This window comes from Bos taurus, chromosome 28 (genome assembly GCF_002263795.3).
Source record: "Bos taurus isolate L1 Dominette 01449 registration number 42190680 breed Hereford chromosome 28, ARS-UCD2.0, whole genome shotgun sequence".
NCBI classification, from domain to species: domain Eukaryota; kingdom Metazoa; phylum Chordata; class Mammalia; order Artiodactyla; family Bovidae; genus Bos; species Bos taurus.
In genome coordinates this window covers 10,006,481-10,021,590 of record NC_037355.1, presented here as the reverse complement: position 1 = coordinate 10,021,590, position 15,110 = coordinate 10,006,481, and the positions used below count along the sequence as shown (strand labels likewise).

Here is a 15,110-nt window from a genome sequence, read left to right as displayed (position 1 = left end):
CAATACGCCAGCAAATTTGGAAAACTCAGCAGTGGTCACAGGACTGGAAAAGGTCAGTTTTCATTTCAATCTCAAAGAAAGTCAATGCCAAGGAAAGTTCAAACTGTCACACAATTGCACTCATGTCACACGCTAGCAAAGTAATGCTCAAAATTCTCCAAGGCAGGCTTCAACAGTACATGAACTGTGAACTTCCAGATGTTCAAGCTGGTTTTAGAAAAGGCAGAGGAACTAGAGATCAAATTGCCAACATCCGTTGGCTCATCAAAAAAGCAAGAGAGTTCCAGAAAAACATACATTTCTGCTTTATTGACTACACCAAAGCCTTCAACTGTGTGGCTCACAACAAACTGCGGAAAATTCTTCAAAAGATGGGAATACCAGACCACCTTACCTGCCTCATGAAAATCTGTATGCAGCAACATACAGTAAAATCTGTATGCAGAGAAATCTGTATGAAGCAACAGCTAGAACTGGACATGGAACTGGTTCCAAGCTGGGAAAGGAGTTTGTCAAGGCTGTATATTGTCACCCAGCTTATTTAACTTCTATGTAGAGTACACAGAAATGCCAGGCAAGATGAAGCACAAGCTGGACTCAAGGCTGCTGGGAGAAATATCAATAACCTCAGACATGTAGATGATTCCACCCTGATGGCAGAATGTGAAGAGGAATTAAAGAGCCTCTTGATGAAGATCAAAGAGGAGAGTGAAAAAGTTGGCTTAAAACTCAACATTCAAAAAACAAAGACCATGGCATCCAGTCCCATCACTTCACGGCAAATAGATGGGGAAACAGTGACAGACTTTATTTTCTTGGGCTCCAAAATCACTGCAGATCGTGACTGTAGCCATGAAACTTAAAGACACTTGCTCCTTGAAAGAAAAGCGATGATAAACCTAGACACCATATTTAAAAGCAGAGACATTACTTTGCCAACAAAAGTCCATCTAGTCAAGGCTATGGTTTTCCAGTGGTCATGTATAGATGTGAGAGTTGGACTATAAAGAAAGCTGAGTGCTGAAGCATTGACTTGAAACAGCTGTGGAGTATCTATGAGAAAGGTCCTGGAACCCTTCTTAATTTAACCAAGCAGACAGCAGAAGGAACCCTGAGGCAGGCTGGTAGGCAGAGGGTTGAACTGTTTTCTGTTATTCTTCAAGTGACAGAAAAAGGGAATAAATTCTACCTGTGACAGCAGACTTTCAAAATTCCTAGAGCAAGTGCATAAGATTTGACCTCTGTGGGTTTTCAAAGAAAGAAATAACTCAGATCTAAAATTTACTGAGACCTACACATAAGTTATAAATTGATTCACTTGCAAAATTCAGCAGCATGATCGTCAGCTCAGTGTTATCTCCAATACTTTCTCATAACTAGAAAGCAACCACTAACTTAAAGATTTGCAACTAAACATACCAAGAATAAATTTTGAGATGAGAAATTATTATGAAAATGAGAGAGAAAAACTACACAGCAAGGCAGGATCAAGAAAGCAACCAAATGCACAGAGGAAAAATGGGAATACATCTAGATGATAGTAAAAAGGGGTTTTATTCATTTACACATTCTATTTCTAAAGGAATTAAAGTTTCTTGAGTGGTTGGTTTAAGAGATACTGGTTTGGATACAGCACAGAAATACTGGAATGTAAGTGAAGGGACAAAAAGATGAGAGAGGGACTTATCTTAGGATGGCTGATCTTGGGGAAGGAGCACACAAAGGTGAAACACACATTCTTAGAAAGAAACAGGCTTCCATTTCCAAGATAAGAATTTGGATCAGAATTTTAACTACAGGCAAAGAAGAGAAGACACTGCAAAAGGAAAGGATTGAACAAAATTAGTAATAGGCTAGTTATGAAGAAACAGATGAAGAATTAAAATTATTTCCAGAGTTATAACATCAAATTAGTAGTTCTCCAAAATCCACACAAGGGTGTCATCATCAGGGAAATGGTAAATTTAATAAACAAAACTTCCCTTAAATAAAGGGCTGAAATAAATGAAAAAAGAGCAAAGAATCACACACACACACACACACACACACACACACACACACACACACACACACACAAGCAGGTGGACATATGACTGGGAAACAACTGAAAGGCTACTGAAAAGACAGCAAACGTCTCAAAATGTTGCCTGAGGAGAAAAGCATCCCAGAATCAAGAAAAACAATGAAAATAAAATGAAGCCATCAGTTAATCCAATCTTAGCTGATTCATCATATTAAGTCACAGAGCAAACAACAAAGCAATACAACAATGAATGGCCTCACTGTTTTGCTCATTTGGGAAAAAAGTGGATCCAGAATGTCAGTGGTGGAAAAGGAGATTCTATTTTCCACTCAGAATCACAAGAGTTCAGAATTAGAAGGCTCTTTCCCTGTCTGCCTGGCCTCCCTTCTTTCCCTCTCTTTCTTAACAGTTGAAGAAACTGAAACCAACAGTAATAACATAATTTAGCCACATTACACACTTTGTCACTCTGTTGGTCTCCAAACTTATCCTCCAGATTCCTGGCAACTGTTAAGTTTCCTTGTGATATTTTATCATTCACCTTCACTTTTTAAGATTGTATGAATATTTAAAAAGTCTTTTTCTATAGCACGTGGAAAAATATAAGAGTTAAACAATAAGAAGTTAAGATTAATTGGTCAAGATTTTTCAGTAAAAGATATACAATATTAATAATACAAGTCTTCCTGTTGGCCAGGAAGTCTTCCTTTCAATGATCATAATAACAAAGCCAATTATATAGAGATGATAATGTTCACACTAGCAAGTAATGCTCAAAATTCTTCAGGCTTCAACAGTATGTGAACCATGAACTTCCAGATGTTCAGGTTGGATTTAGAAAAGGCAGAGGAACCCGAGATCAAATTGCCAACATCTGTTGGATCATCATAAAAGCAAGAGAGGTCCATAAAAACATCTACTTCTGCTTCATTGACTACGCCAAAGCCTCTGACTGTGTCGATCACTATAAACTGTGTAAAATTCTTCAAGAGATGGGAATACCAGACCACCTGACCTGCCTCCTGAGAAATCTGTATGCAGGTCAAGAAGCAACAGTTAGAACTGGACATGGAACAATGGACTGGTTCCAAATAGGGAAAGGAGTACGTCAAGGCTGTATATTGTCACCCTGCTTATTTAACTTATATGTAGACAACATCATGCGAAATGCCGGGCTGGATGAAGCACAAGCTGGAATCAAGATTGCCAGGACAAAGTTCAATAACCTCAGACATGCAGATGACACCACCCTTATGGCAGAAAGCAAAGAACTAAAGAGCCTCTTGATAAAAGTGAAAGAGGAGATTGAAAAAGTTGGCTTAAAAGTCAACATTCAGAAAACTAAGATCATGGCATCTGGTCCCATCACCTCATGGCAAATAGATGGGGAAACAGTGACAGACTTTATTTTCTTGGGCTCCAAAATCACTGCAGATGGTGACTGCAGCCATGAAATTCAAAGACACTTGCTCCTTGGAAGAAAAGCTATGTCCAAACTGCTGCTAAGTCACTTCAGTCATGTCCGACTCTGTGCAACCCCATAGACGGCAGCCCACCAGGCTCCCCCATATCTGGGATTCTCCAGGCAAGAACACTGGAGTGGGTTGCCATTTCCTTCTCCAATGCATGAAAGTGAAAAGTGAAAGTGAAGTCGCTCAGTCGTGTCCGACTCTTAGCGACCCCATGGACTGCAGCCTGCCAGGCTCCTCCGTCCATGGGATTTTCCAGGCAAGAGTACTGGAATGGGTGCCATTGCCTTCTCCACATCCAAACTAGACAACACATTAAAAGCAGAGACATTACTTTGCCGACAAAAGTCCATCTAGTCAAAGTTATGGTTTTTCCAGTAGTCATGTATGGTTGTAAGAGCTGGGCTATGAAGAGGGCTGAGCACTGAAGAGCTGATACTTTTGAACTGTGGTGTTGGAGAAGAGTCTTGAGAGTCCCTTGGACTGCAAGGAGATCCAACCAGTCCATCCTAAAGGAGATCAGTCCTGAATATTCATTGGAAGGACTGATGCTAAAGCTGAAACCCCAATACTTTAGCCACTTGATGCGAAGAATAGACTCACTGGAAAAGACCCTGATGCTGGGAAAGATTAAAGGCAGGAGGAGAAGGGGATGACAGAGGATGAGATGGTTGGATGGCATCACCAACTCGATGGACATAAGTTTGAGCAAGCTCAGGTAGAGTTGGTGATGGACAGGGAAGGCTGGGGTGCCGCAGTCCATGGGGTCAAAAAGAGTCAAACATGACTAAGTGACTGAACTGAAATGAATGTTCTAGTAATAGAGAATATTTGACTAGATCCCATTTTCAAAGAAACAAAACTAGAAATTTAGAAAGTTCCAACTGAAGACTGGTAAAATACGTATTAATTACAACATAGCAGTTACTTTGAATACTAATAGTACCAGCCACACCAGGAAGCCAAACAAAAAGATTAGAGGCAACAGCAAACATGCAGCCATTCAGATCACAATCTCTTAGAAAACACATACCCATTTTTCCACATCAACCTTCTGTGGAAAGAAAAAGCCAAGATAAATAATAAGCAAACAAATAAAAAGCTAGCAAGGTTTTAATTAGTGTCACTTAAATAAACTGAAATGTAGTCCCTGCACCAAAACCTATCTCCAATTCTGAAGGACAGGTAACAGTATTCAAACTTTTAATTTACAGCATTTAATCTCAAGCAAACAAAAAAATTTCAATTCATTTAGTTATCAGAACTTCAAAAGGCTTTGGGCTGAATATGTACCAGGTACATGAAATAAAAATAACCTAATTTATTCAAAAGCAAACGTGAACATTTATCACATTCTCAAACCTACAAACCTTTGATTCAGGAACCACTGTTCTCCTCTAACTAAAAGAATCTATTTAATGAAAAAGATCCATTTAGAAATACAGCATCTAACTATACATCTCTGATATAATAAAATTTCTCTTAGCCAAATCTTTCCACTCATATAAAAATTCACAATATAACAAATGGTATATGCTGCCAAATAATTCTGAAACTGCATCAAAATATTATTTAAAACATATTTATTAATGAATGTATGTTAGTCTCATAACCATTATGTGACTCTTTAAAAAATAAGTGAATATGATTATATCCAAAGTATAAAACAGAACAAATCACAAAGCCATATGTTAACAAAAACTGCCTTCTCCTGCTCAATCCATCAGAATTTTAAAATCTCAACACACTCACCTTAAAGGTTAAGTTTCCATAACCAACCTCCCTTCTTTAGCACATATGATTGGTAATGAGTGAAACTTGAGGTGTGCTTCAAACTCCTCATTCATTTAAGTTTATCTGCAATTTCTTTCCTTAGAAAATTCATTAATTGAGTCAAAAGCTCACACTACCTAGACGGGAATAGTTGCCATAACTAAGAACCTCCATTCCTTAGTAAACAAGCTTCAAGAAGGAAATGTGCATATATTCACATACATACTAAGTATTTTTAAACATTATAAAGTGATATAAAAATATCAACCTAAGTATACAGGTAGGATTGTTTTGAAGGCCCAGTGAAATTCAATAGATTAAACTAATTACTTGTAACAGAGCATTTTGGCTTCTTCAGTAATTTACTTCATCTTCAGAAAAATCTCTAAGCCTACTCCCAACCTTTGAACTTAAGAATACATTGTTATTTAAGAAAGAACACTTTACTGAATGGAAAGTCCTGGTTTTCACTATATACTTTCAAGACATTTAGCTGTTATCTAAAGTTCAAGCCCTTATTTGAAGCATGAAACCTATTAGAATAATGAATATATTTCTTTAGATCCTGAGTCACAGGAAAGCAATCTAATCATGGCAAGTATAATGTAATTATTACTCACTTTTCTACCTTTAAAAGAACAAATTCTTATATTTATGCCTTTCATTGAAAATAAGGAAACATGAAATGATTTCCCTTTCATGTTTACCAGGAAAATAGGATATGTCATATTTTTCAATGATTAACAAAGACACTGCATTATCCCATCATTATTTTCACATCTCAGTTTTAACACACACACACACACATTTGCATCAGCACAAAGATAAAGTGCTGTGGGATTTTTCTAGAAGAAAGAGAACCTGTAATCAAGAGTCATAGTTACTAGTTATTAGTAATAAACAGTCTTTAAAGATCTGTATTATAAAACAGAAAATGTCTCTTAAGAAGCAGGAATTAGTTAGCAATAATATAACAGACTCAGTATCCAAATAGCCAAAGAAAGGCATAGCAACAGCATGTGCTGGGGGTGAAATTTCAGCTAAACGTAAAAGACAAGACAAATGATCCAGAGTTAAAAGACTGACAAAGTGCAAAAGTTGTAACTATGCATAAGTGATGCAGAGAGATTTCATGACACTTATGAATGTTAATAAGAACTATTTAATTAAATGCCTACTAACAGTGAAAAATAGAATGATTTATATGTAGCTCATCATGGAAGGAAAATATAAAGCCCACAACGAACTGGACCAATTTTATAGTTTAAACAATTATCAAATCCATAGAGCACATAAGATAAATGAATATTCCAATAATTTTTTATCCAAGTATGAGGGACTTTTTAAAAATTATCAACTCCATTAATTCAGAGAAAATAAATATTTTACCATCTGTAGAAAGCTGCCTTACATATTTTAAGACCAAAAATGAGCAATCTTATTTTCAAATAAAAACAAAATTTCCATTAAAGAAAATAAAACAGTCATTTAAGGAACAGCTTGATTTAGCAAAAAGGACATAAGAATATAATACAAAAGTAGTTAAATCTAAATTTTATTATACCATCATACAAAAGTTGAAACATCCACACGACATCTCCATTTTTGTATTCATATTTTAGTCAATATGTACAATTAGCATGTTTCAATAATTTTATATATGTTTAATGAACATATAAATTATAAATTAGGGTACATAAATATGAACTACTCAATAATCTATAAAAACAAATTTGGTTGATTCTTCCAAGTTGCTTAACTTATTTTACTGTTTAAGGTAAAAAATGTTATCATTATTAAACCGATAGGTCATACAATTAGAAGTTACTATGTGCCAGACTTTGAGCTAAACACTTTACATGTAACCTTACTGCCTGCATTTTATATATGAGGAAACAAATGACATGCAAATGCGTCACAAATTTTCCTCAACAACAACAAAGTTGTTGGAAAAAAACGATTGGACTTGATCTTGAAATTGGGTTTGTAACTTCAAAGTTGCATTCTCCTAAGCACTTCTTTGTATGCCAATACCAAGATACCTCATCTTTTTGCTTCTCTTTTGCTTCAAACTTTTAGTCTCTATCTAATTTGGAATTTTTCACCCAGTATCTGTTATGGTGAAGTGTCACCTAAATATAGTGTGTTAACATCAAGATAAGAGAATGTAAAATGAACATATAGATTCTTATGATATCAAATATTTTAGTTAGTTTCAGTTATTCAAACAGTAGGTCTGCTTTTTCACCTAGATAAAGTTCACCTAGATAATTACAACACAACAATAAAACATCCATCATGAATATAAAATTTTTAATATCAAGGTATAACATAAAAAAAGTATTTGAAATATTTAATACATGCCTGCAATCCATTACCCTTTTTAAAAATAGACAAACGTGAAAAACAAAAAACTACCCTATAAATAATTCTCCACTGCACATGTTTATTATTAAGATTGAGAAGAAGAACATGAGAAATTTGCACAGTGTATTCAAGGATTCAAGAGACAATAAAGTCATTTCAATTTTTTAAAGTAAAATTACAGTTTGGAGGTCCCACATTTTTAATAAATATAACAAATTCAGAAAAATATATAAATCCTGAATATATAACTTCATAAAACTTTCAGTTCGGTTCAGTCACTCAGTCATGTCTGACTCTTTGTGACCCCATGAATCACAGCACACCAGGCTTACTTCATAAAATATATAACTTCATAAAACTTCAAATCAATAAACAAACCCACGTAATCATCACCCAGATCTAATAATAGGACAGAACCTACAACCCAGATGCTGCCTTCATGCCCTCTCCAAAGGCAACTACTATTCTATCACCATTGATTATTTTTCTAATTTGGAAATACAGCCTGTGTTCTCTTTTTATCTAGCTTCTTTAGCTGTCATTAGGTCTCTAAGATTCATCATGGTGTCGCATGTAGTGGTAAGAAATTCATTTTCTCTGCTTATAATATTCCACCATATGAATACGTCACAATTTATTTACCCATTCAACAGTTGAATGGGCTTCCCTTGTGGCTCAGCTGTTTAGGAAACCACCTGCAAGGCAGGAGACCTGGGTTCGATCTCTGGGTTGGGAAGATCCCCTGGAGAAGGGAATGGCTACCCACCCCAGTATTCTGGCCTGGACAATTCCATACACTGTATAGTTCATGGGGTCGCAAAGAGTCGGATATGACTTAGTGACCTTGACTCACTGAACAGTTGAACATTTGGATTGTTTCCTGCTTGGGGCTATTACAAAAAATGTGGTGAACATTCTTGTACATATCTTTTGGTGAATATAGGAATATATATATATCCACTGGTATAGACCAAGAGTGGAATTTGTTGATCATGGATTTATAAATGTTTAGCTATAGTTGATACAGCCAAAGAGATTTCCAAAATGGTGGCATGCATTTAATTCTCATCAGAAGTATATTAGTTTCACTTGCTCCCCGTCTTGCCAATACTTGGTATTACTAGTCTTTTCAATTTTAGCTCTTCTGGGGAATGTGATACCCCATCACAGTTTTCAGCTGCATTTCCCTGCCATTTGATGAAGCACTTTTTCATATGCTTTGGAAATTTGGAATATCTCCATAGTGAAATATTTGTTCAAGTCTTTTACCCATTTTTTGCTATTAGTTGATCTGTTTTTGTTCTTACTGATTTGTCAGAACTGTTCATGCTTTCCAAATATCCTCTCCACGTCTGTGTCCTGTCTTTTCCATTTTTTAATGGTAACTCTGAGGACAGACATTCTTAGTTTGGGCATAATTTCTGAATCTTTTCCTTCATTGCTGGTGCTTTTTGTCCTGAAAAGACCCTTCTACATTATTTTTGAGACAATTCATTATCTTAACTCTTACCTGAGACCTACAATCTGTTTCGTATTGATTTGGGGAGTATATGGTACTATGGAGAGAATTTAGATTCATTTTCCCTTCATTTATCTATTCAACTGACCTGATTATCTTTAACAAAAAGATAATTCTTGAGCCCACTGCACTGCACTGCCACTTCCGTCATAAGTCAAGTTACTAACTTGTAGAGCTACTGATGAACTCTATTCTATTCTGGCCTATTTTTCTATTCCTGTTATCGTAACCACTATTCCATCAAAATAATTTTTGATATCTGGTAGCCAAAGGCTCCAATTTTGTTCCTCAACATTACATTTGTTAATACTGACCCTCTTCACTTCCTGTAATATGAGAACAGACTTACAAATTTTCATGCACACAAAAAGGAAACCTGTTGGGATTTTGATTTTGATTGCACTGGTTAACTGATAAACTTAGAACTGTCATCTTTATAATATACTGCCTTCCAACATCATACATTCCTCTTTATTTTAGGTCATCTTTAGTTTCCTTCAAAATGTTTTTCAATTTTCAATAGAAAGGTTTGCACATCTTTCATTATAATTATTCTGAGGTATATGTTGTGGAATTATACTAAGATAAGTGAACTCAGTTTGAAATTTTTATTTTATTTTTGCTAATATATAAAAGGTAGCTAAAAATTTATACTGAGTTCTAACTTTGCTAAATACACTTTTTAATTCCAAAAGTGCCTACCATCATTCCTTTATTATAGTAAAATAATTCAGTATTTCACTGGTTTTCCATTTTACAGTTTCTATCAGATTAAAGAATTTCTTACCTTACAAATTTACTAAGTTTGCAACAAATTATTTATGTTTTAAATGTTTTGAAGGTATCAATTAAAATACACAATCTTTCCCTTTTCGTCTTTTAATATGGTCAAAGATGTTAATCGGTTTTGTGGATACATTAACTACTTTTGAATCCCATGTTAGCTATAATATGCTATAGATTTTATATATCCATAAATTTGATTTACTAGTATTTTACAGAGGATTTCTGAGTCTATTACTTTGATGAATATTAACATATAACAACTTTTTTCTGGCAAGATCTTTCTCATGGTTTAGGACCATGGCTATGTTGACATCATATAATTAGTTGAGAAGGATTCTGAAACAGGTTAAGATTAAGATTATCGCTCTCTCAAATGTTTTTTAGAATTGACCAGAGAAGCCATCTAGGTCTGGACTTCTTCATGGTAATGTGAATTTTAATAGTACTTATTTTTTTAATATTTTAAATCTGAGATATAATTGACATAATTTCATATTAAATGAATGATTTTATATTTGCATATATTATGAAATGATCATTATAATAAATCTAGTTAATATCCATGACCACACATACTTACAATTTTTTTCTTGTAATGAGCACTTTTTAGATCTACTATCTTAACTTTTAAATACAATGTTATTAACTATAGCAAACATGCTGTGCATTATGTCTCCAGGGATTACTTACTTTATAACTGGAAGGTTGTATATTTTGACCACCTTCACCCATTTTCCCTCTTCCAATACCCTGCCCCTGCAACCACCAATCTGTTCTCTGGAACTACAGGTTCAGTTTTTCTGTATGTTTTTCTAATTCCATAGAAAAGTGAAATTATACAGTTTTCGTCTTTCTCTATTTCACTTGTTCCAGCATAATCCCTTCAAGGTCCATCCATGCTGTCAAAAATTATTTATTTTGTGGCTGTATAATATTCCACCGTGTGCATATACCACGTTTCCTTTATGAATTCATCCGCGGGTGTTCCATGTCTTGGCTACTGAAAATAATGCTGTAATAAATATGGGGAACACATATCTTTCCAAGTTAGTATTTTCCTGTCCTTTGGATAAATACCCAGAAATGGAATTGCTGGATCATACAATGGCACCCCACTCCAGTACTCTTGCCTGGAAAATCCCATGGATGGAGGAGCCTGGTAGGCTGCAGTCCATGGGGTCGCTAAGAGTCGGACACGACTGAGAGACTTCACTTTCACTTTTCACTTTCATGCATTGGAGAAGGAAATGGCAGCCCACTCCAGTGTTCTTGCCCGGAGAATCCCAGGGACGGGGGAGCCTGGTGGGCTTCCGTCTATGGGGTCGCACAGAGTTGGACACGACTGAAGCGACAGCAGCAGCAGCAGCAGCACAACAGTTGAATTGTAGCTTTTCAAGGATCCTCCATAATGTTTTCTGCAATGGATGCCTGAATTTACACTCCCACCAACAGTGCACAAGGATTCTCTTCTCTCCACATACTTGTCAACAGTTGGATTTTTTTTATTACAGCCATCCAACAGTCAAAAAATTAGATTTCACCAAAGTTTTGATTTGCATTTCTCTGATGATTAGAGATCTTGAGCATCATTTTATGTACACTTTGGCCTTTATATATCTCTAGGAAAATACCTATTCAGATTCTCTGCCCCTGGTTTAATCAGATTGTTTCGTTTTGTTATTGAGTTGTATGTGTTCTTTATATATTTTGGATATTAACACCTTATCAGAAATGTAATTTGCAAATATTTCCTCCTATTTCATAGGTTCCTTTTTCATTTTGTTCATGATTTCCTTTTCTGTCTGAAAGCTTTTAGGTTTGATGAAGTCCCAATTGTTGATTTTTGCTTTTGTGGTCTTTGCTTTTGGTATCAAATCCAGAAAACCTTCACCAACACTGATGTCAGGAAGCTTACTGCCTATGTTTTCTTGCAAAAGTTTTATGGTTTCAGGTCATAAAACTTCAAGTCTTTAACCATTATCAATTGATTTTGTGCATGGTATAAAATAGTGGTCCCTTTTCATTCTTTTGCGAGACTCTGTGCAGTTTTCTCAGTACTATATTTTGGTTTACACTGGCACCTTTGTTATAAGTCAATTGGCCATCTATGCATGGGTATACTTCTGGGCTCTCTGCTATGTTCCACTGATCTATGTGTATTTTTTTTTTTTTTTGCTAATACCATACTCTTTTCAGTACTATAAGCACAGAATATCTTTCCATTTCTTTCTTTCTTATTCAATTTCATTCACCAATGTCATAGTTTTCAGTGTAAAGGCTCTTCACCACTGTGGTTAAATTTATTCCTATTCTTTTTGATCCAATTGTAAATGGCACTGTTTCTTTAATTTCTTTTTCTGATAATTTCTATTAGTGTATAGAAATGCAACAAATTTTTGTAAATTGATTTTTTTTAACCTGCAGGCTTACTGAGTTCATTTCTCTATATAACATCATATCACCTGTGAAGTGTGATCATTTTAATTCCTCCTTTCCAATCTCATACCTTTTCTTTTTCTCTGCTTAAGACTTTCAGTACTGTGTTGAATAGACATAGGAAGAGTGGGTGTCCTTGTCTTGTTCCTGATTTTAGAGGAAAAGCTTTCATCTTTCCACTGTTGAGTACAATGTTAGCTGTGGACCTGTTAGATATGACCTTTAGAAAGTTGAGGTATGCTCCCTCTACACCCACTTTATGGAGAGTTTTTCAATCATAAATGGATATTTAACTTTGTCAAATGGTCTTTCTGCCTCTGTTAAGATGGTCATGATTTTTACCCTTTGTTTTGTTAATGAGGTGTATCACACTGACTGATTTGTGGATGATAAACCATCCTCACATCACTGGAAAAAACCCCAGTTGGTCATGGCATTGATCCTTTTAATTATTGTCGAATTCAGTTTTGTACAGAATTTTCTCCTCTATATTCATCAGAGGATATTGACCTATAATATTCTTTTCTTGTGCTGTTCTTGTCTGGTTTTGGTTTCAGCTAATGCTGGCCTCAGTGAATATGTTCAGAAGTATTTCTCCTCTTATATTGTTTCAGTTCATTTGCGTCCGACTCTTCGCGAACCCAGGGACTGCAGCGCAGCAGGCCTTCCTGTCCATTGCCAACTCCTGGAGTTTACTCAAACTCATGTCCATTGAGTCGGGGATGCCATTCAACCATCTCATCTTCTGTCATCCCCTTCTCCTCCCACCTTCAATCTTACCCAGCATCTGGGTCTTTTCAATGAGTCAGTTCTTCGCATCAGATGGCCAGAGTATTGGAGTTTCAGCTTCAGCATCAGTCCTTCCAATGAATATTCAGGACTGATTTCCTTTAGGATGGACTGGATGGATCCCATTGCTGTCTAAGAGTCTTCTCTAATACCAAATTCAAAAGCATCAACTCTTCAGCACTCAGCCCTCTTCACAGTCCAACTCTCATATCCATACACGACCACTGGGAAAACCATAGCTTTGACTAGACGAACCCTTGTTGGCAAGGTAATGTCTCTGGCTTTTTAATATGCTGTCTAGGTTGGTCACAACTTTTCTTCCAAAGAGCAAGCATCTTTGAATTTCATGGCTGCAGTCACCATCTGCAGTGATTTTGGAGCCTAAGAAAATAAAGTCTGTCACTATTTCCCCATCTATTTGCCACGAAGTGATGGGACCAGGTGCCATGATATTAATTTTCTGAATGTTGAGTTTTAAGCCAAGTTTTTCACTCTCCTCTTTCATTTTCATCAAGAGGTTCTTTAGTTCTTCTTCACCTTCTATTGTTTGGAAAAGTTTAAGAAGAATTGGTATTAATTCTCCTTTAAATGTTTAGTAGAATTTATCACTGATGCCATCTCATTCTTAAGCAACGTAAGACCACAAAGTTCTCTCTGCCATCAATTTGTGAGAAAAACTCACCATAAATTTAATTAAACAAATGAAGTCACCAAGTAAGTCCAATGATGCACTGAATTATACTTTAGCCCAATTTCCTTTCTTTATTTTGATTTTTGTATTAGACAGAATGTTATTTTAATTTGTCAAATAATGTCAAAAATTGAAACAGACTTATACAATACAGTAAACTTGGCCATCTCCCACAATATTATGTTTAACTTAATAAGGAAAAGATTTAGAATTTTCACTTGGAAGTTTAAATTTTTTTCTTTTAAAATTTAAACTGAGTAATAGAAGACAAAGATCTACTGCTTCCTAAGTTATTCTTTTTTTAGAATAGAAAAGATCCTGTAATGCTCTTTACATTGCTTTCTGAATTTGTCCAAATTGTGAAGAACAGTATATACACTCTCTAACTCAAAACTACCAATATCTCCATTTTCAAGCATAGAATATATTAAAATGGGGCTTGTACATAAAGTTTAATGTTAACAAATTCAAACTGATGGGTGCTAAGCAAATATAGTAATTCTCTTCTGCGTAAGCTCTTACCAGAATTACTAAGTTTGATTAAATACCACAAGTAAATCCATCTGGGAAAATAAATATTTAAGAAGAGTACGAACAATTAGTGAGGGGAAAAAGAGAATATTATTAAATATGAAATGTTTAATATTTAAATATTAAAATGTTCCTAAAACACAGTGATTAAATCAATACTGTTTTGGTATAATAATAGACAGACATGTGTGACAGAATATTCAGCTTAGGATAACTCATCTGGGAATGTATGAACTTAATGTATGACTAAGAAAGGCATCACAATAAATAAGGAAAGGAATCATCAGTCATGAAAAGCGAACGGCATTCTTCTTAGCCACTGGGGGAAATAAAATCAAGTTAAACAGTAATCTTAAATGAACTCTGGATCGATCTACTGTGAATAATAATAAACTCAAATAAATTCTACATCCATTTACTATTTAAAAAAGGGATGGGTATAACAAAGGGTGTACAACGACTTAAACAAAACAATTCAGTGCAATGTCAATCAAAATATCAGCAAGTTATTTTGTGGATACTGAGAGAAACTTACTGTAAAGTTTCTATGGGAAAACAAGAGACCCAGAAAAGCCGAAACAACATTGAAGGAGAAGAATAAAGTAAGAGAACTGATACTGCCCAACGTTAAGACTTAACTATAAAGTTACAGGAGTCAAGAGAGTGTGGTACTCATGAAAGGACAGACAAATGGACCAACGGAAAGAACAGACAGCACAGAAATAG

The 15,110-nt window shown here is 35.3% G+C and overlaps 1 protein-coding gene across 1 annotated transcript in view; it reads right to left on the bottom strand.

The window, feature by feature from the left end:
• Positions 1-15,110, bottom strand: part of RYR2 (ryanodine receptor 2) — an 827,636-nt gene that overhangs the window by 497,393 nt on the left and 315,133 nt on the right. The window contains exon 4 of the mRNA XM_059882653.1: positions 4,526-4,546. Within this exon, the coding sequence (XP_059738636.1) occupies positions 4,526-4,546 (21 nt within the window). The remainder of the gene's footprint in view (positions 1-4,525; positions 4,547-15,110) is intronic.